At 36.6% G+C, this 20,441-nt stretch overlaps 3 protein-coding genes across 3 annotated transcripts in view; all 3 read left to right on the top strand.

Annotated features, from left to right (window-relative positions):
* LOC126015454 (NADH dehydrogenase [ubiquinone] 1 alpha subcomplex subunit 6) overlaps positions 1–10,442 on the top strand; it is a 566,806-nt gene extending 556,364 nt beyond the window's left edge. Inside the window, exon 2 of the transcript XR_007498237.1 lies at positions 10,433–10,442. The gene's annotated coding sequence lies outside the window, so the exon portion shown is untranslated. The remainder of the gene's footprint in view (positions 1–10,432) is intronic.
* On the top strand, positions 8,094–9,026 carry LOC126015439 (olfactory receptor 148-like). Its single transcript, XM_049777964.1, has one exon. The coding sequence runs from the start codon at positions 8,094–8,096 to the stop codon at positions 9,024–9,026; it is 933 nt and encodes a 310-aa protein (XP_049633921.1).
* A 4,945-nt stretch (positions 10,443–15,387) lies between the features above and the next one.
* LOC126015442 (olfactory receptor 148-like) lies at positions 15,388–16,317 on the top strand. Its single transcript, XM_049777967.1, has one exon. It carries the CDS (start codon positions 15,388–15,390, stop codon positions 16,315–16,317), a length of 930 nt encoding a protein of 309 aa, XP_049633924.1.
* The last annotated feature ends 4,124 nt before the right edge of the window (positions 16,318–20,441 follow it).

Consider the following 20,441-nt stretch of genomic DNA (forward strand, 5'->3'; position numbering starts at 1 on the left):
GTAGTCTATTACTGTTGAATAAGAATTTTTAATATTCTAGTAAACAGTGGGAAACAAAAATATTCTATTGTGTTTCAAATGAAAAAATCAATTGCTTTTTAAGTATGAGAATAAAGAATTTCATCATAATGCCATAGCCTTGTTTGTGAAAATTTGAGTTGCTGAGAAGCAAATATAAGGCTAGGTTAATAGAAAGTATGCGTGCTTCTCCTACATTTATTCTTATTATTGTTCTGGTAACATGGGCGCAATAGTGACATCATTTAGCCTTCATGTATAGAAATCACTACACCTCACCACCACTCCAGTTTCCAAGGCCCTCTCCCATGTACGCATTGGTCCCTCTTGTTGCCATCTTTCTAATCTTCCACTTTACAACATTTACTAATTCATAAGCTCAGTTTTACAGTTCAATATGTCTTTTGCTCTACTTAGTGTGACCAGCTTCTTTGTCACAGATTAACAGTCCATAGATATGAGAGTTTATCTCTGGGATCTCACTTCTACAGAACTGGTCTGAGTCTATCTTGATTCTAATACACGTTATTCCAGTAAATTTTCAAAATACAGATTAAGTGCAGTCAACACAGTTCTTCTCATATACCTTTTCTCTCACAATAGTTTTAGCTATTTGAGGACCTTTGTGGTTCTATATAAATTTTAGGAGAGGTACTTTTAGATCTTTTGTCCACTAATGAAGAAGAAATGCAGATAATAAAAAAAATACATGAAAAGGGTGTCTATCATTTCTTGTCATCTGGGAAATCAAAATTAAAAAATGACAATGAGTATCACCTCACCCATATCTTTTTTTTGTAATTGCACTTGTTTTGGTTCTGCTTCATATGAAATTCTAGTATAAAGAGTCTTGCTTGGAATAAAAGCTCAGGTCAAAACCAGGGCACAGAGATTATATAAATAGCCTGCCATTCTTAACCCCAAATGCACCAGCAATATAATATGGCAGCATTCCCTTTTGCATAGGCACATTTAAAAGGGAAAAATCTTATGTATACAAACAAGCTCTTATCCACTAGAGATAACAACCCATAAATTTTATAATATAGGGGCTCCCCACACCAAGAATATTTGTCATGGGGACTCATATTAGACCATGTGATCAGATAGTGATCATCTAACCCCAAATCCCAGATTCCAATCTTAGAACCCACTCAGTTTCCAGCAACAGCACCAGGAATCAAACTCCACCCCCAGGGGAGTCCCTAATACCTAATACATAATACTGACACCATCATGTACCAGACTGTGGGTGTGCCTATTTGAGACCCTAAGACCCACCCATTTCTGGGAGGGGTCTTGGGAGCCAGATAGTAGGCGTAACCTTACCTGCGAGACCCTCCCATTCTGCTCAGTCTCAGTTGTCAAAATCAATCTTCTGTAATTAGTGATCTTGATATTTTTACAGATCAAAGGATGTAGTGCCTTCTAATTTCATTTTACCATTAGGTAATGAGGTAGGGCAATCTGCCCTTTGATCAAGTTGTTGCTGTGTCCTTGTGTTTCCTTGCCGTCAGGATATTATGTTAACCTAGTCTGGTGTAGTGTCAATTTTAGAAAATGACAGCCATAAATCATCTGATACAAGTCGTTCATTTTGTGAGTTCTAAATTCACATGACTTTATTGATGAGTCTGTAACTGAACATGCTTGAACAAGTGTATTATTTAGATTTCCTACAATAAGCTATTATTATGAAAACTTTTCTGAGATATACACCTTTTACCAAGATATTAATGCCTTTCTATAAAAACTTACTTAAGTAATACATAAATCAAAATATTTTATAAAACACTCATTTTAAAACTGATGTGACCATAGCAGTAAGGGTAAAAGTAGGAATACTACAAGAATGTATTTAATATAATAAAAAAATGTGAAGTCCCTTCACCTTCAAAAATAATAAATATCTCATAGAACAAAATTATGTAAAACATTCACCCTATAAGACAAAGACTATAAACCACTTTATAAATTACACTACTCCTTCAGAAGAAAAAACAGGAAAACACTTAAGAGGTAATGAGAGCTATGAATTTCACAGGAGGGGCCTCATAACTCAAGATGGCGCTCTGAATGATGTCGCAGTTTTATCAGTAACCATTGACGGAAGAAAACTATTTGAAAATTCAAAAACAGCAGAGATTAGTCCCTGAGTAAAACCAGTGGCTAAAGTAGGTAAACATAGTGAGCAGTGGGATTCGTGACTCAGCGAATCTTAATTAATCTGTTTCTTCTAAGTACAATACACTATTCTCTCACATCTTAGGACTCACAATTGGCAATCTTTAATTGTTCCCTATACTACAAAGGCTCCTGCTACCTGAGTCTTGGGAAATTATCGATAAGCTCTCTAGAGAGATGATAAGACCATTTAAAATCTCATAATGATCAGAAGAAGAGATTTTTTTTTCCAACTCTGAGCAAGTCACCCAGGAGAGGACGAACATCAGATGATGAGCATCCTCTCTCTTTCTTTCACTGAACTGAAACAGAAGACATTTGGGGTCTGTACTTCTTAAACCCAAGCCAAATTCCATGGCCTCAAAGGGCTGGGGATGAGAAGCCCGCAACTTCATAAAAGAACCTGAAGATGAATGGACAGAAAACACTGGTTTTCCTTCCTTGAGCCAATCATGAATCGGGGGACCATGTAAGTGCTCCAAGCATCACTCTATTTTTCATGTTTTCTTTACCCTTCACTCTAGATTCTTATACTTCAGAGATGATAGAGGAATTTGATGATAAGAAATGCAGTTTGTTCTATGCAACAGAAAAAGGTCTTTGCTCCTATTACTATCCAAAACAACTCACAGGTATATGTTCCTTTACCCTTTGCTTCTTATTAATTTAGCATCTATCTCAGTTTAGGTGCCACAAAGTTACACAACACATTTTAGATATTTCTCTGACATGGAGAAAATATACATTTATGTCATAAAATGAAAAGACCTTTATGATACAAAGATATAGAGATATTCTTCTGATCTCTTCTAATCTCTGAAGATTGTGTTTTGGCTGCTGTGATAATATCATTAATAGGGCTTTGGCATTGCTTTTAGACAACTGAGGTTTAATGCCTGGTCCCCTGAATCCTGCTGGTTATGATTCATGAGCACAAAGCCAAAGTCATAATCTACACCAGGTATAGCTATGCCATGTATACATCCAAAGGAAATGAATGAATGACTCATATTCCTTCTGCTTTACTAAAATGAAATATTTTCAATTTGGTTTTAAATCTCACTTTGTTCTTTCTTTCCCTTTCTCTCTCATGACCTCCATCAGATTTAAGATATTTGTAGAGATATCCCCATAGTAACTGCTATACAAAATTTATGTAGTAAGACTACCACAAATATTGTAAGAATAAATCATTATACAAAGCATGTGGTTTCTCTCCAGTCTTTCATCAACATCTTCTAATTTAATCATCAAAGACATCCTGCCAGTTATATGTTATCTTAATAAGACAAAAAGTATTGCATGGATGGCACAATATACTAAGCACCATGATAAGAATATACCACACTTCAAAGAACACAATTTAAGTGTTGTGAGTATTAATGAATAAGAGACACAAGGTAATCTGGCAATTAGAACACGACTATACTACATGATATATCACTCTGATTACTATTATAATATACAGCCTTTGGATACATATTGCCACAGTAAGCAGGACAAACATAACTGCTTAGAAAAGATGATAAGCACAGGCTGAAAGAGTAGAAATCACAAACCCTCCTCATGTCTCCAACAATCAGAACTGCAACCTGCAGTTCTGCAATATGCAATCTGAATCCTGCCATGTCAAATCCAAGTTCTTTCCAATATCATGCTGTATCTTTCCCAGAAAGACCTGGGATTCAAACTGAATCTTGAACCAGAATGTATAGGTTTCTTTAATGAGCGAAATTTTTATTATTACTTTAATTTCCATTCTAGATTCCACAGTGTCTGATGATGAGGAATTGGCTTTCAGCTAATTTAGAAATGGAAAGAAATATTAACTTTTACTTCTGAAATAGGGTGGGTGGGCACCAAAAATATTAGTAATAATAGTAACACTAAAGCCTCCAAAAACATTTCCACGTGCTGTTTGTTTTTGTGAAGATTATTGTGTTTGTAATTTCATAGAAACAAATTTATTCTCATAAGAATTATAATGTATACTTGCTTTATTCCCAGAAGAGAATAAACAGTGGTCCTGAACCTAAAATAGTGCTTCTCAAAATAAAATGGAGTGAATTGTCAAAGAATCCATTTTTCTACAAAATTTATAGTTATAATCTTAAAAAATATTTTTCTTGAATAACATGTTTCTGGGTAGAAAGAAAATAACGCTGAAATATTTAAAAATTTGAAGGAGCCTGTTTGTTAAAAACAAGTTAAAATATGTGATTTTTTTTATCCTTCTCATATCTTCTTGCTATTAACTCCTAAAATAAAGAGAAAATCAAACTTAAACTGCATCAGAAATATAAAAGTGACTAACTCTCTCCACAGACATCTGACAGGAAGCATGGGTATGACACATATTTTAATGGGTTGTGAATGGTTTGGTATGGTTTGATATTTGATATGAGTGTTGGCATGAAGATTCAGGGACAGGTCATGAAGCTATAGATCTGTTTCTCTGTTACATGTTTCATCTGTTACATGTTTAATTAACTGCTCAGCCCAACCCAGGGCAGATCAAACTGTGAGTATTTGCTATTAACTACACTCCTGCTACTATTCAGTCACAGATTACCTGGTATTTTAACCCTTAAACCAAGGAACAAATAAAATTTTCTGGAACCTGCAAGATGGCAGATGTTCCTCTCTGTATTTTTTTTTGTCAAATTTACTCAACAATCTTCAAATGCAATAATCCCCATTTTAGAGACAGAGACTTAGAAATCAGAAAACTAGGAGGCAAGATCAATCAACTGATATGCAAAGACTGTCCTTTCTCCAGTACCAAAATCCACTATCTCTAGAGCAGTTAACCACACCCACCCCGTTTTACTTGAGTCTGAGTGACCCTGTGTGGAGCCTACGTAAGGCATAGAGAAGAGACACTAATGCAAAACATGGACGCCTCAAGCCAGGCTGCTCCTCAAGTCCAACAAAAATTGATTGCAAGCCACATTGGCCTTCAAGCCCCCAGAGCCAAAAAAAGAAATCTTAGAGAAAGCTGAATGCTGGCTATGCTCTCACAAGAACCCAAAATGACCCCCAAAGACTCTAAGACTCGCCCAAAATACCTATAGACATTTAAGAGCTTAAGACATTAAGAGCAATGTGAATCAATTGTATCCAGTAATGAAGTGACTGTTCTAGTTCTCTTCTCCCAGGAATTCATGATCATGATCTTCATCAGAAAACTTTGGCTGCATCTTGTGCTGTTATTATATGTTTTCTCAAATAGTATTTTCCATTACTTATGAATTTCTTTCTTTTCAACTCACCATCATGAATCACTTCCCTTCCATTTATTTCATTTATATCAATTTCCCATTTATATATAAATAAATTATTTTTTTCTAGGCAACTATAAAAATGTCCAAGATTTATACATATTTATACATATTTCAGCAATTATTTAGTCTATCTTTCAAACATACCTACATTTCTCTCAAAATTCAAGCTAAAAGCAGGCTCATTATAATCACATATACTAGGAAAAATAAAAACTGGCATAAAATAGTCTAAAAGTTTGTTTTCAGAATAGTCTAAAATATTTAACCGAACACTTTTATTGGGGGTTAGAATTTCCTACTGCCTAGAGACACAGTGTTCACAACAAGGGGTACTCATGGAACATAATCAATGCTTTCATAATAAATTGACAAGTTTTAATTTAATTATTCTTTAGAAGTACTTACATGCAGGGCAACGTTGCTGATACAATCACAAACATCTGTGTTATCTTTCAGGAAATGTAAATGCCATTCCTTAAGAATTTCCTTTGTTAGATGTTTCTAACCAGTATACCGAAGTCATTCCTGCTTATAAGCTAAATTTAAAATTAGTATTAAATCATGATAAGAATTTAAATTGAGGGCCCGGAGAGATAGCACAGCGGCATTTGCCTTGCAAGCAGCCGATCCAGGACCAAAGGTGGTTGGTTCGAATCCCGGTGTCCCATATGGTCCCCGTGCCTGCCAGGAGCTATTTCTGAGCAGACAGCCAGGAGTAACCCCTGAGCACCGCCGGGTGTGCACCCCCAAAAAAAAGAATTTCAATTGAACTGTAATTATAATTTAAAGACAGGACACTAACAATTATACACTTTATATATACTTGGATCTTTAAAAATCACGGAAATAAAACAAAGAAATAAAATGCACTTTGCTAAATCACTAATATTTTTTTAATTTTATTGAGACCATTGTGAATTACAAGTTTTTCGCAGCAATATTTAAGATGCATAGCGAGAGTGAGTTAGGGAAATTCCCACCACCAGTGATGACCTCCTCAGTCACTGTTCCCAGCAAGCATTCCATACCTCTATCTTTAACCCCCTGGACTGCTAGTATAACAGGTTCCTTTTGTAAATCATTAATTATTTTTAAGTGAAACATCAGAAAGGCAGGTAGTTCAGTGATACTATGCCTGCCTTCCATGCAGCATGACCTGGTTCAATTTCCTGCACCGCAATTGCTACCACACACGTGATCATTGAGCACAGAACACCAGAAGTAAGCACTGAGCATGGCTGGGTATGGTCCAGAAGTCTAATGAACATATACAAGAATAGAATAAAACAAATGATGTGAGACTAATCACTGCACATCATATATTAATTTAAACTACTTAGCACTCACTTTAGGCTGATTGAAAAAAATTATTTTCATTAAAGGAGTATAAAGACATTTTCTAGGATGAAAAAAGAAACATTGTTCCAAGGCTAATCAAAAGTAAAAAATCATTAATAGAATATGAGTTAGTCTAGATATATCTGATAACAAAATGCCAATAGTTAATATTGTATTGTCTACTTTAAATTTAAGTCTTAGATCTAATATATCTAAATAACTTTAAAAAATGTATTTAATGAATAATGAGAATAATTAAAATATCAAAGAAAAAATTGTACATACCTAAAAACATAATTGTACTTATCCAAAATATATCATTAGCAATAAAAGATCAAACATCCAAAATTAATGTATATGACAAAATTAACTAAAATATACCAGACATAATATAACATAACCTGAAAACAATATTGAAGGTAAGAATAATGCCACACTACATTACTATTTTTGAAATTATGTTTTTCTGGATTTGAGTCACACATGTCAGTGTTCAGAGCTCCCTCCTGCTGGTGCTTGCAAAACAATATGTGGTTCTAGGAATTAACTAGGGTTAGGTCGATGCAAGAAAAATGCAATTATCCCTGTATTATAACTGTTCCTACTTCTTAAAATGAACATTTCTAGGAATACAAAGACAAAAAGTAAGAAATGTATCAAGTAAGATCACAAATATAGAAAAAATATCCTCGGGGCCGGGCGGTGGCGCTGGAGGTAAGGTAAGCCTTACCTGCGCTAGCCTAGGAGACGGACCGCGGTTCGATCCCCCGGCGTCCCATATGGTCCCCCAAGCCAGGAGCGACTTCTGAGCGCATAGCCAGGAGTAACCCCTGAGCGTCACCGGGTGTGGCCCAAAAACCAAAAAAAGAAAAAAGAAAAAATATCCTCAGATTCACTGCACCCTACAGTCCAGACATCACTAGATATGCAGGTACCCAAACCTGTCTGAGGGAGAGGGAAATGGACAGTCTATGGGATATTCGACACATGATGTCATGCAGACATGAGCTAAAGCAATCAGAGAACAATGATTCTTTGTTCCAAACAATGAGGTTGGTATTACTTCAATAAAAGTTTAGGTCCTTATACTGTACATAATAGGGCATATTAAGAGATGACCTCAGAGATTGCTCTATTTACCAGGAAATGATTTGATTAGAAATCATTAATAAGAGTTGGTTGAATAATCTATGAGTTCTTGTGTCTGCTCAACCTCCACCTTCATACTTTCATGTGTTTTGTCTCTACCCAGCCCAGCCCTGCAGGAACATGAGGAACTACACAGAGTTGACTGAGTTCATCCTGCTGGGAATCCCACGGACCCAGGGAGTGGAGAAGACACTTTTTCTCCTCTTCCTGTTCATTTACTTCTTCACCTTGATTGGAAACTTACTCATCTTAATAGCAATCGTTTCCTCCTCTGTCCTTCACACCCCCATGTACTTCTTTTTAGGGCTCCTGGCCATTTTGGACATAGTTTTACCAGCTGTAACCTGCCCCAAGATGCTCTTTTATCTCTCTGGCCAAAGTCGAGCCATTTCTTACATGGGTTGTGCCTCTCAGCTCTTCTTCTATCATTTCCTGGGGACTGCTGAAGCATGTCTATATGCTGTAATGTCTTGTGATCGCTTTGTAGCCATCTGTTACCCCCTCAGGTATTCACTCATCATGAGACCAAGAGTCTGTGTGGGTTTGGTCATAGTAGCCTGGACATTGGGCTGTGTTCATTCCTCCATCCTGACCGCCTTCACTTTTAGCCTGACCTACTGTGGTCCAAATCAGGTGGATTTCTTCTTCTGTGACATCCCTGCTGTCATGCCCCTGGCCTGCGATGATACATCACTGGCCCAGACAGTGGGTTCCGCAGAAGTTAGCTTCATGGTTTTATCATTTTGGGGCACCGTTTGCTTCTGCTACATACGCATCGCGAATGCCATTCTGCGGATGCGCTCAGCCGAAGGCAGAAAGAAAGCCTTCTCCACCTGCAGTGCCCACCTCGCTGCTGTCCTCTGTTACCTCGCTCCTGTGGCTATCATCTATCTGCAGCCCACTCCCAATCATTTGGTGGATGCCATCGTGCAAATATTTACTAGTATTGTCTCTCCCATGCTGAATTCACTGATTTTTTCCTTAAGAAACAAAGATGTAAAGAATTCCTTGAGAAAAGTGTTTTGCAAAGTTATACTTACTCTTCAAAAATAAGTTACTTTAAGTTATTAAAAATTGGTATCTCAGATAGATAGCATGGCTTGCATGAGGCTTACCCAAGTTCACACCTGCTTGCATGAGGCTTACATGAGGCTTACATGAGGCTTACATGAGGCTTGCATGAGGCTTACATGAGGCTTACCCAAGTTCACACCTGCACTCCACAGGAGCTGATCACTGTTAACTCCACAAAAGTGATCCCTAAGCACAAAACACAGAGCAAGTAGTAAGGCTTGAGTAAGTCTGGTGGAGCCTCATTACAAAGAAAATTAAAAATAAATTATTATTTTGCAATGTCTATAGAAAATGCATTGTTTCATATACTCTTCCTCTTCTGAAGTAAATGAGTCAATAATTCAACAGGCTTTCTTGAGTAAATGTTAATAAAGTATAGATAATAAAAATATATAGTTGTTTTTCTATAATAGATGGGAATCAATGAATAACCTTGTAATTATTATCATCCTTTGTGGATTACTGTTTGGATAAGAATTTTCAATGGTCTAGTAAACATGGAACTCAAAACAAATTCTATGTATTTCAAAAAATCAATTGTTTTTTTTTTTGGGGGGGGAACTCCTGTTGATGCTCAGAGGTACTCCTGGATATGCACTCAAAATTGCTTCTGGTTTGGGGGGACCATGTGGGACACCAGAGGATCTAACCATGGTCCCTTCTAGGCTAGCGCTTGCAAGGCGCTTACCTCTAATGCCACTGCTCAGGCCCCCAAAAAATCAATTGCTTTTTAAGTATGAGAATAAAGAATTTCATCATAATACCATGAACTTTTTCTTAATAATTTGTGTTGCTGAGAATCAAATATAAAGCAAGGTTAAGAAAAAGTATGCATTCTTTTCCTAAGTTTATTCTTATTATTGTTCAGGTAACATAGTCGCAATAGTGTCATCATTTAGCCTTCATGTACTGAAACCACTACACCTCACCACCACTCCAAGGTCCAAGGCCCTCTTCCATGTCTGCATTGATCCATCTAGTTCCTATCTTCCTAACCTTCCACTTTGCATCATTCACTAATTCATAATCTCAACTATACAGTTCAAGTGTTTGTCGTCATTTGACACAGAATGTTCGCTTGTTTTGTTCAATAAGTCTTTTGCTCTACTTAATGTACCCAGCTCCTTTGTCATAAATTAACAGTCCATAGAATGAGAGTTTATCTCTGGGCTCTCACTTTTTCTAAACTAGTCTGAGTCTATCTTGATTCTACAATATATTATTTCAGGATATTTTCAAAATACAAATTAAATACAGTCAACATTGTCTTTCTCATATACTTTTTCTCACAGAAACTCTAGCTATTTGTGAATTTTTGTGGTTTTATAGAAATTTTAATAGAGATATTTCTAGATCTTTTGTCCACTTCTGAAGAAGAACTACACATGGTCAAAAATATAAGGAAAAGTGTTTATCAGTTTTAATCTAGGAAATCCAAATAAAAGTTACAATGAGTATCATATTACAGCTGTGAGAACAGCATATAAACTCAAAAGACTAAAACCGAGCAATAGTGGTGAAGATGCAAGCAAAAAAAAAAAAATCAGAAAATGATATCTATAAACTATCTGATACAAGTAGATCAACTTTTGAAATCTACTTTCATATGACTTGAGCGTCACCGGGTGTGGCAAAAACGAACAAACAAACAAAAACACTCATTTTAAAATGTATGTGACTAGAGGCTGGAGCAATAGCACAGAGGTAAGGAGTTTGCCTTGCACATAGCCAACACAGGATGGACCCCGTTTCAAATCCTGGCATCCTCTGTGGTCCCCCGAACTGCCAGGAGCGATTTCACAGAGCCAGGAGAAACCTCTGAGTGCTGCCAGGTGTGACAAAAATATTTTTTTTGATGTGTGTATAGTAATAAGGGGAAAAGTAGGAATGTAAAATCACCCCACTCACTGTATCTCCAGTCCCAAGTGAACAAGTCTCAATCAGGGTAGCACAAGAAATAATCCAGGGGCCGGGAAGGTGGCACTAGAGGTAAGGTGTCTGCCTTGCAAGCGCTAGCATAGGACGGACCGCGGTTCGATCCCCCGGTGTCCCATATGGTCCCCCAAGCCAGGGGTGATTTCTGAGCGCATAGCCAGGAGTAACCCCTGAGCGTCAAACGGGTGTGGCCCAAAAACCAAAAACAAAAAAAAAGAAATAATCCAGACCAGACAGGGTGAAACACGTATAGTCTGGCAGTCTTCTACCTAGTATGGAGCTCCTGTTGCCTGCCAGAATTACCGTTTTTATTGAGTACAGGGACCACCCCTGGGTGGGAGAGTAAACCCACCCAACTTTATAAGTAAGACAATTTCTATTTGGGGGTAAGTCAAGTTGTAAGCAAAGGTACAAAGAAACCAGGAATGATCTTTGTTTTGGGTAAAATAAGGTGTAACCCAACATAGGAATACTACAATGATAAATTTAATATAATGAGAAATGTGTAGTCCCTCCAACTTCAAAAATAATCAATTTCCAAGAAGAAAATTATGTAAAACATTCACCCTAAAAAACAAAGACTACAAACCACTTTATAAATTACAATATTACTTCAGAGTAAACAGGAAAACATTCAAGAGGTAATGAGAGCTATGCATTTCATAGGAGGGGTCTCTCATATCAAGATGGCCACTCTGAATGATATTGCAATTTCTTCAAAAACCATTGACTGAAGAAAATTATTTGAAAAACTAAAAACAGCAGAGAGCAGATTCAATCTCTGAGTAAGCCCAGTGACAAAAGTAGATAAACACAGTGATCAGTGGGATTCATGACTTAGAGAATCTTAATTAATCTGATTCGTCTAAGTACAATGCGCTATTTTTTCACATTTAAGGACTCACAATTGGCAGTCTTTAATTGTTCCCTATACTACAAAGTTTCCTGCTGCCTGAGTCTTGGGATAAATTATCAATAAGCCCTAGAGACATGATAAGATCATTTAAAAACCTGCAATGATCAGAAGAAGAAATATTTTTTTCATCTCTGTGTAAGTCACCCAGGAGAGGACAAACATCAGATGATGAGCACCCTCTTAGTGTCTTTCACTGGGTTGAAACAGGAGACATTTGGGGTCTGTACTTCTTAAACCCAAGCCAAATTCCATGGCCTCAAAGGGCTGGGGATGAGAGGCCCACAACTTCATAAAAGAATCTGAAGATGAATGGACGGGAAACACTGGCTTTCCTTCCTTGAGCCAATCATGAAACTGTGGAGCATGTAAGTGCTCTAAGCATCGCTCTATTTTTCCTGTTTTCTTTTCCCTTCACTCTAGAGTCTCATATTTCAGAGATGATGGAGGTATTTAATGACAAGAAATGTTGTTTGTTCTATGCAACATAAAAAAAGTCTTTGCTCCTATTACTATAGAAAACAACTAGCAGATATCTTTTATTTTACCTTTTGCTTGTTATTAATTTAGTATCTATCTCAGTTTAGGTGTCACAAAGTTATACAAACACATTTTAGATATTTCTTTGACATGGAGAAAAAAATATATCTATGTCATAAGGGGGAAAGGCCTTTATGATACAAAGATAGGGAGACATTCTTCTGACCTCTTCCCAATCTCTGAAGACTGTATTTGGGGCTGCTGTAATCATATCATTAATAGGGAACTGGCATTGCAGTTAGACAACAGAGGTTTGATCCCTGCATCCTGCTGGTTATGATCCATGTAAGTAAGTAACTGTAAGTAAGTAAGCCGTAAGTAAACCATAAGCTACACCAGGTATACATTCAAAGGAAATGAAAGATTGTTTGAGAAGTCTATGTTCCTTCTGCTTTACTAAAATGAAATATTCTGTTTGGTTTTAAGTCTCACTTTATTCTTTCTTTCCCTTTCTCTCTCATGACCCCCATCAGATTTAAGATATTTGTAGTGATATCCCTATAGTACAAATTATATGTCACAAGACAACTGCAAATTTTATGAGAAGGAACCATTATACAAAGCATGTGGTTTCTCTCCAGCCTTTCATCAAAATCTCATTTAATCATCACAGCCATTCTGCCAGTTACATGTTATCTTAATAAGACAAAAATTATTGCATGTGCTAAACACAATGTTAAGAATATACCACTCTTCAAAGAACACAATTAAAGTGGTGCCTATCTTAATGGATAATAGACACAAGGTAGTCTGACAATTAAAATATGAATATATTTACGTAGTATATTTCCCTGATTATTATTATTATTATTATTGTTATTATATAGCCTTTGGATACAAACTTGCCACAGTGGGCAGGACAAACTTCTTAACTCCTCAGAAAAGATGATAAGCAGAAGCCGAAAGAGTAGAAATCATGTCTCCTCATGTCTCCAACAATCAGAACTGCAACCTGGATCCTTCCATGTCAAGTCCAAATTCTTTCCAACCTGCTGCATCTTTTCCAGAGAGACCTTGGATTCAAACTGAATCTTGAACCAACCAGAATGTATAGGTTTCTTTAATGAGAGAAACTTTTTTTTTTACTTTAATTTCCATTCTAGATTCCACAATGTCTGATGACTAGGAATTGACTGGCAGCTAGTCCAGAAATGGTGAGAAATATTAATTTTAATAATTAAATATTTATAATTTTAAGGAGCATACTTGTTAAAAAATGCCTGTGCTTTTTTCATACTTTCCATATACCCTGCTTTCAATTCCTAATTTAAGAGAAAATGTGGGATATACAGCATTAGAAACATGAAAACGACCAACTCTCCCCAGTAGACCACTTTGACTCATCTTTTACTGGCTTGGGGATGGTTTAGAGGTCTGGGTGTTGACATTAAGAAAGTAGGAACAGGTAATAAAGCTACAATATGGTTTTTCATTATGTGTTTCATTGGTTTTGTTCTGCATAATCCAGGAAAGATTTTTCCACAAAAGTATTTTGCAAATAACTCCCTCTAAACTGTGAAGTATTCCTACTAACTACAGTTCTTCTACTATTCAGTCAGAGATAACCCAGTGTTTTAACCCTTACCCAAAGGAACAAATAACAGTCATTGGGACCTGTAAAATGGCAGATGTGACCTGTGCTGCTCTCTGCTTCTTTTTTGTCAAATACACTCAAAAACCAAAGAGGGGACCACCTACTCTAGCAGTTCGGCGGGTGATGGTTGGGGATATGCGTTGCAGGAAGGGAACGGGGATGGAAGGAAGACAAATTTGGTGATGGGTATTCCCCTGATTCAATGTTAATATGTACCTAAAATACTACCGTGAAAGATATGTAAGCCAATATGATCAAAATAAACATTTTTTTAAAAATGTGATAAAAAAAACCGTTTAGGTCCAATAAGTCCCATTTTGAGACAGAAAAAATGAAATATTGAGAAATTAGAAAATGAGGCAGCAAGACTCTCCACTTGCAATCAAATAACTGATATGATAAGACTCTCCTTTCTTTAGCACCAAAACCCACTGTTCATAGAGCAGTGCCCCCACACTTTCTCTCTCCTAATTCTGAGTGACCCAGTGTGGAGCCCACACAAAGCGTAGAGAAGAGGCACTGATGCAAATTCTGGACACCTCAGGCCAGGCCACTTCTCAGCAGTTCAGCATACTGGCCAGGTGAGTCCCTGAACCCCCAAAATCAAACAAAAGGAGTCTGGGAAAAGATGAATACTAGCTATACTCCAACAAGAACCCCCAAAGGACCCCAAACACTAGGAAACCAAGAAAACTATCTCTGTAGACATATGAGAGATTAAGACAATAATTTCAAAGTGAATCAACTGTTTTCAGTTGTGAGGAGACTTTTATTTCTCATTTTCCCAGAAATTCACAGGAATGATCTCAATGAGAAACATGTGTCTGTGCTGTCATGTTTTTTTCTCAAATAGTATTTTCTTTTACTTATTAATTTACTTCTTTTTAGTGGATTCATTTCACCATCATAAATCAGATTCTCCTCATTTCTATTCTAACACGTTTCTATTCCTATGAAGATAAATGATTTGTTTCAGCCAGATTTCCAGATTCACTGCACCTCCCGATCCAACATCAATAGAGATATACCACCTTGAAAGGGAGGGGGAAGGACAGTGTGTGAACAACATGTCATGTGATATCATGCAGACATGAGTAGAGCAATTAGAAAACAATGATTCCCTATTAATATTACTTCAAGTCACTTAAGGTCCACATTCAGGAAATAAGAGGATTGTAAGACATGAACACAGATTGCTTACTTATTGGTAATTGACTTCAATAGACTACCTACAATCTTATATTTATACAAATATAAGGGATGAGAACTAGTTGAATCAATGTGTCCTTGTGTCTCCTCAACCTTCACCTTCCCACTTTCATAAATTCTGTCTCTACCCAGCCCAGCCCTGCAGGAACATGAGGAACCACACAGAGCTGACTGAGTTCATCCTGCTGGGAATCCCTCAAACCCAGGGATTGGAGATGGCGCTCTTTCTCCTCTTCTTCTTCATTTACCTTTTCACCCTGATTGGCAACTTACTCATTCTGACAGCAATTATTTCCTCCTCTGTCCTTCATACACCAATGTACTTCTTCTTGGGGCTCCTGGCTATTTTTGACATAGTTTTACCAGCTGTAACCTGTCCCAAGATGTTGTTCTATCTCTCTGGCCAAAGTCGAGCCATTTCTTACCAGGGCTGTGCCACTCAACTCTTTTTCTATCACTTACTGGGGACTGCTGAAGCTTGCCTATGTGCTGTTATGTCCTATGATCGCTTTGTGGCCATCTGTTACCCCCTCAGGTATTCACTCATCATAAGACCAGGAGTCTGTGTGGGTTTGGTCACCTTAGCCTGGACACTGGGCTGTGTTCATGCCTCGATCCTGACCGCTTTCACTTTTAGCCTGACCTACTGTGGCCCGAATCAGGTAGATTTCTTCTTCTGTGACATCCCTGCTATCTTGCCCTTGGCCTGTGATGATACCTCACTGGTGCAGACAGTGGGTTCCACAGAAGTTAGCTTCATGGTTTTATCATTTTGGGGCACCATTTGCCTCTGCTACATGCGCATCGCAATTGCCATTTTGCGGATGCGCTCAGCAGAGGGCAGGAAGAAAGCCTTCTCCACCTGCAGTGCCCACCTCGCCGCTGTCCTCTGTTACCTCGCTCCTGTGGTCATCATCTATCTGCAGCCCACACCCAATCCCCTGGTGGATGCCATAGTGCAAATATTTACTAATATTGTCTCTCCATTGCTGAACTCATTGATCTTTTCCTTAAGAAACAAAGATGTAAAGAATTCCTTGAAAAGATTGTTAAACAAAGTAATAGGTACTCAAGAGTAACTTATGGAGCCAGATAAACAGCACAGTGAAAAGGGTTCCTGCTTGCATTTGGCCTACCCTAGTTCCATCCGTAGCTCCCCAAATGGCACTAAACATCCAGCAAGATCCCTGAGCTCAGAGCAAAGAGGAAGCATTGAGTACCGCAGGTTAGAGCTTAAAAACCAACAAACAAGAATGAATTATGGAGTGCGAGCATAGCACAGCTAACAGGGAGTTTTCTAGGCACATAGCTGACCTGAGTTGGACCTCTGGCATACCATATGGTCCTCCGAGCCTTCCAGAAGTAATTTCTGAGCATAGAGAGAGGAGTAACCCCTGAGCACTTCTGGGTATGCCCCCCAAAAAAAACGAAACAAGGAAAAATGAAAAGAAATAAAGTATGAATTTTATAATGTATGTAGAAAATGTATCCTCTCATTTCCTTCTTGTTGCTCTTAAGTAAATTCTTTCATTTTTAAATGTTGGTTAGAAATATATAGTTGCTTTTCTATAATCCATGGACAAAAATGAATAACCCTGTAACTATTACCATACTAATTGTATTACTGTTGGGTAAAAATTTTCAATGTTAAACAATGGGACTCCAAACAAATGCTACATATTCAAATGGAAATATCCACATCTTTTTAAGTATGAGAATAAAGAGTTTCATTCTACTGCCATGCTCTTGTTTGTGAATGATTTGAGTTGTTCTGTAACCACAGTGCTTAAACAAATTATTTAAAAAAATAATTTAAGTTGCTGAGAATCAAAGTATAAGGCAAATTTAAGACAGCAGACATTTATTCTTACTCTGTTCAGTTAATATGGTCACAATAGTGTCATCATTTAGCTTTGAGGTACAAAACCATTTCACTACCACCAAGTCCTATCCCATGGGTACAATGATCCCTCTTATGCCCTTCTTTCTAATCTAACCTCTCACTTCAAAACATCCACTACTTTATAATCTGAGCTTTACAGTCCAAGTGTTTGCTGTTGTTTGATAATGATTATTTCCTTCTTTTGTCTCCTGATAACTTCCGGAATGACATCAGGCAGTATTTGTCCCCTTTCTGACATTTTTCACTTTCCATGGTACCTTCCATTTCAATCCAAATTGAAGAAATGCAAGATTTAATCTTCCTTCCAGATGCAAAGTATTTCTTTGTTTCTATATAATCTCAATTTCTGTATCCATCATCTGTCATTGGACATTGAGGTTGTTTCTTTATTCTGGCTATTTACTAAGTGTATGCATTCATCTTATCAAATTAATATCTCTGCATTTAGGGTATAGATGCCAGGAAGTGCTATTGTTGGTTTACCTGGGTGTTTTTCTTCTACTTTGAAAGGAAATTTTATTTGCTTTCCAAATTATAGTTCCACTAACAGTAAAAGAGGGATCCTTTGTCATCAAGCCTGCCAAATTCTAGTTTCTCCACTTTTTGATAACTGACATTCTCCCTGGTATGAGATATTGTGTCCTGGTTCTATTGAGTTTCAGTCCCCTAATAGTAAGAGTATTGAGCATATTTTTTCATATGTCATTGCATATGTCTTCACTGAAGATGCATCTATATATTTCCTATCCCAAATTTTAATGAGAAAATTGGGGTGCTTTCGTTGTTATTGAGCTTTGTGTCTACTTAGTATATCTTGGAAGTTAGTCCAAGTCAAGGGCACTTGCCTTGAATGCTACCATTTGACCCCTGGCATTCCATATAATCTCCCATGAACTGCCAGGTGTAATTCCTGAGTGCAAAGCCAGGAGTAACATCTAGAAACTACTGGATGTGTCTCAAAAAGGAAAAAAAAAAAAAAGGGTTTTAGCCCTTTGTTTTCAGATTAGGGACAGGGATGCGAGTATCGGGGCTACATGTGACATTTCTCAGGGATTACCTAGATCTGCACTCAGAGATCACTCCTAGCAAGACTTCTAAAATCATATGGAGTATCCAACCAAATCAAACCTGATGTGGTTTCATGCAATGCAAGTACTTAAACCACTATACTATATCTCCAGGCCGTAGTCTTTAAATCATAAAATCTACAATTTGATTTGATCTACTTTGAATTAATCCTTTTGTGTGGTGTCAAATATAGATCTAACTTTATTTTTTGTTCATGGCTCTCCAATATTCCCAGCATCATTTGTTGAGTATTTCCCTTACTCTATTTTATGAAACTAGCTAATGTGTCACACATTAAGAGATCTGAGGGTTTATCTCTGGGCTCTCAATTCTATTCAATTGATCTGAGTCTATCTTGCTTCGAGTACACATTATGTTAGTATATTTTCATAGAATAATTTAAGTCCAATAAATTCAATTCTTCTCATATACATTTTTCTCACATTTTAATTATTTAATTAATTATTTATTTTATGGTTTATGTAAATTTTAATATAGTTTATTCTAGGTTCACTTCTAAAGAGGATATGCAGAATGCAAAAAACAAAAACAAAAACAAAACAAAACAAAAACACGAAAAAAGTGTTTATACTGTATCTCTTAGGCCAAGGGAGTTCCCTTTCTAGTCTCCCCAATATTTACTGTGCCTAAGCAACAACAATAAAAAAATAGAAGCACAAATTAATCTTTTTTCTTGTTATTGTTGCTGTTGCTTGTTTTTTTTTCTTTTTTTTTTTTGAGCTTTGTTTTGTTTTTATTTAGGGACCATGGTTATTGTTTGATTGTTGTCTTTATTGCTGTCATGCTTATTGCTGTGGTGCTTTTCAGGTTTTTGTTTTGTATTGCTGTTATGTTTTTCTTCTTTTTTCCCGTTCTTCTCTTAAATTGAGATGTATAGTCACTGGAAGGACTCCTCACATTATTTTTGCTTGTTTGATTTTTGCCCCTTTTCTTTTTTTTTTTTTCTTTTCAACAGAACCACGTAACTTGAACCATCTTGTTCTGCCTCACAAATTGAGGGAGAAATAATGAAGGATACCAAGACCTAATAGTTGTATGAACATTGAGTAGAAATAAAAAATGATCAGATTTAAACACTAAATCCAAAGCCAATCTACAATCAGCTAGACACAGAGGGGATCACTTAGACTAGCAGCCTGGGGGGCAAAGAAAGGGGAAATGGGTTGCATGCTGGGAACAAGGGAGGAAGGAGGACAACACTGGTGTTGGTGGGAATGCCCCTAATTCAATGCCACTATGTACCTAAAATATTACTGTGAAAGATTTATTATCCATTGTGGTCAAAATAAAAATTATTTTTATGAAAAAAGTGTTCATCATTACTTGATCATCAGAGAAATGTAAATAAAAATGACAATATGTATCATCTCACATCAGTGAGAATGGAATATATCAAAATGATTAGAATAAAAACAGTATTGGTAAGGATGCAAGAAAAGAGCAAACTCATAATAACAGTCTTGTAAATCATTTATCACAAGTAAATCTTGAAAATTCTAATTTCATATTATGGGTTTATGAGGCTAAATATAAACATGCTAGAAAAGGATATTATTTAGATTTTACACAAAAAGGTTAGTACTAGAGAAAGATTTCTGAGTTATACATTATTTCATCAGCAATATCAGTATTATTTCTATAATAATAGGATTTAATTTATAAATCCTATAATAATAGGATTTAATTTATAATTTATAAATTTATAAATTTTATGTTTATAAAACATACTTTTAAAATTTGGATGACAATGGTAGTAAGGGAGAAGGAGGAACACTACAATATATTTAGTATGGGAAATGGGTAGTTCCTACTTCAAAAATAATAAAAATCATATGAGAAAATTATGCAAAGCATTCACCCCATTGAATTATGACTATAAACCACTGTAAAACTACAATATCAATTCAGAGAAACAGGAAAATGCTTAAGAGTAGTGAGAGTTTATTAAAATTTCACAGCTGAACCCTCTTATCTTCAAGTTGGCCACTCTCAATGATGTTTCAGTTTCTTCAATAACCATTGAGAGGGAAGGAAAGTTTCAAAATCCAAAAGTGGCAGAGAGCAAATTCAGTCCCTGAGGAACAACAATGACAAAACAAGGTGATAGTATGTGTTCCTAGAACCCAAATACAGTGGTCAGGGAGATTCACAACTCAGGGAATCCTAATTAATCTACTGATTTTCTAAGTACCATGCACTATTTTTCCACCC

Source organism: Suncus etruscus, chromosome 8 (assembly GCF_024139225.1).
Source record: "Suncus etruscus isolate mSunEtr1 chromosome 8, mSunEtr1.pri.cur, whole genome shotgun sequence".
NCBI classification, from domain to species: Eukaryota; Metazoa; Chordata; class Mammalia; order Eulipotyphla; family Soricidae; genus Suncus; species Suncus etruscus.

Coding starts and splice junctions, on each gene's coding strand:
- LOC126015439 (XM_049777964.1), top strand. CDS start 8,094: ATGAGGAACTACACAGAGTTGACTGAGTTCATCCTGCTGGGAATCCCA.
- LOC126015442 (XM_049777967.1), top strand. CDS start 15,388: ATGAGGAACCACACAGAGCTGACTGAGTTCATCCTGCTGGGAATCCCT.